The following is a 2500-nucleotide window of genomic DNA, read 5'->3' as shown; positions in this document are numbered from 1 at the left end:
CGTACATACTGTACACACACACACACACACACACACACACACACACACACACACACACACACACACACATCCAGAGGTTCTCACCGTTGTCTGAGGCGAGGAAGGTGGCTTCGTAAATGTTGTTTTTGACGTAGATTGACTCGCGGTCCAGGACTGTTGTGGTCACTATCTTCCCATTGGTTCTGTTGATGGACAGCCAGTCAGCAGGGTCTGCCAACTTAGAGTACCTGTGTACACACACACACACACACACACACACACACACACACACACACACACAGAAACCAAATTAAAATAATTGGGAAAATGTCAGATCATTTCCTTTGACAGTTACACCGAAGATTAGACCAGAGCCGTGTCAGACGCGCACACACACACACACACACACACACACACACACACACACACACACACACACACACACACACACACACACACACACACACACACACACACTTCTCTCTTCATTGACTTTACCTCCGCGGCCTGCAGCTTACAGTCAATTTAACCTAATTTTCCACTCCCTTGTACAAGGCATTGGAGCCAATTACCTTCTCTGTTAAACACTATAGGGTATGAATGTGTGCGTTCATGCGTGCGAGTGTGTGCGTTGCGTGTGGAAGGGCATGCCCCCCCCCCCCACCCCTCTCACCCCACACCCCCACCCCCCGAGCAGGTGGCGGAGACCGAGGGACCGTAGTGGGATTCTGACGAGTCTGCCTTTGATAACACGCCGGCGTGGGGTCCTGTGACTGTGTGTCCGCCAGCCACGGGGGAACACAGACGCGGTTTTGAGGCAGATGAAAGGGCGCGCCGCAGCGCCGCCTCTGAGGTCCTCGCTCAAACACTCTCTTGTTCTCCCTGTCGCTCTGCCGTCAATGCGGCGTAAAGCCAAGCAGTACCCAGAGTCTCCACTAGATGTCATGTTTGCGGCCGTTCTCAGTGCCGAGGGCAGGGAGGGGGATCATCAGGCGGGCGGATGGGGGGGTAGGGGGTGGGGGGGGTAGCGAGTGTGCCTGTATTAGAGGGTGGAGAGTCGGGGGGTGGACACTCCCTCCCCTCACCCCTCTATTGTGGTCAGTGACAGAGTGGCCCCTGTGCTATCGGCTAACGCATTAGAAGGGGATTAGAATCCTCCGCTGATAGAAAGGCATGACAGACAAAGGTTTGCTCCACAGTTCTGGCAGGCGCCATTCACTGCAACAGCACACTTTAATTAAGTCCCCCGAAAACGCTCAATCGCTCCATGAGATATAATAAAACGTATAGCAAGTACATTAAGCACCATAATGGTCCTCCAGTGAATGGCAACCCCCCCCCCCTCCACACACACACACACACACACACACACACACACACACACACACACACACACACACACACACACACTCCCCCTGGCCCCCGTCATTGAATGGCCCATCCAGAGTGTAATTAATAAGTCATTTTCTTAAACAATCAGGCAGATTGAGAGGCACCTCGACGGGGTCCTAAGTGCAGATCTGTATCTTGTAGCTCGTTTGAAACATCACTTCCCCTTTAATTAATTTTCAGTTGTAACGTCTCTATTTTTGATGGGAGCAGTAGGTATTCAGCTGGGCCAGCAGGGCTGCTCTGTGTGTTGGGAGAGCTTCTCAGAACACAGAGAGCTTGGCGTTGTAAACCGTTAACAACGTCAACAGCACTCTCTGGCGGATTGGCAGCTGTTACCGAGTAACACGGTTTCACTTCCTGTGTCCGTTGGGATGGCAACCCTGTTCCTTGTTGGGTCGGGCACTTTGGGAAAGGCCTAGTGAGGATATGAGACAGTTACAGTTACATCTATCTATCTATCTGTCCGTCCGTCAGTCTGTCCGTCCGTCCGTCCATCCATCCATAATAATAATAATAATAATAATAATAATAATAATAATAAAAAAAAAAAAACATTTTATTTGTTTTGCACTTTAATTTAGAAAAAATCTCAAAGTGCTCTAAAACAGGTGTTCCATCCATCCATATAGATCTATCTATCTATCTATCTATCTATCTATCTATCTATCTATCTATCTATCTATCTATCTATCTATCTATCTATCTATCTATCTATCTATCTATCTATCTATCTATCTATCTATCTATCTATCTATCTATCTATCTATCTATCTATCTATCTACTGTTTCTATCTCTCCACCTCCCTGCGTTTCTCCTGGTACAGTAGATGGTTAGTGAGAGAGGAGAGTTTATTATATCATTAGGGCTAGCTAGTGGAGGTAGCAGTGGGGAAAAAAATCACACCTCGTCCACGAGAATGGAAAATACATCTGGCTCTCCCTCCAAACCTGGTCAGAGGCAGTCTGGGTAATCACGCGTGCGTGCGTCTCCAGACCCATGCCTCGCCTCGCCACTCTGACAGGTGACGCCTCGCTCCCTCCCTCTCTCCCTCCCTCTCTCTCTCCCTCTCTCTCTCCCTCCCTCCCTCCCTCTCTCCCTCCCCTCTCTCTCTCCCTCCCTCCCTCCCTC

The 2500-nt window shown here is 49.6% G+C and overlaps 1 protein-coding gene across 1 annotated transcript in view; it reads right to left on the bottom strand.

Annotated features, from left to right (window-relative positions):
- Window positions 1-2500, bottom strand: part of LOC311315495 (cadherin-4-like) — a gene marked incomplete at both ends in the record, with an annotated part of 270228 nt that overhangs the window by 11776 nt on the left and 255952 nt on the right. Inside the window, one exon of the mRNA XM_084446164.1 lies at window positions 85-227. Within this exon, the coding sequence (XP_084302290.1) occupies window positions 85-227 (143 nt within the window). The remainder of the gene's footprint in view (window positions 1-84; window positions 228-2500) is intronic.

This window comes from Borostomias antarcticus (genome assembly GCF_949987555.1).
Source record: "Borostomias antarcticus genome assembly, chromosome: 11".
Lineage (NCBI taxonomy): Eukaryota > Metazoa > Chordata > Actinopteri > Stomiiformes > Stomiidae > Borostomias > Borostomias antarcticus.
The sequence above is the reverse complement of the archived record's forward strand: the minus strand, read 5'-3'. Positions and strand labels throughout refer to the sequence as shown.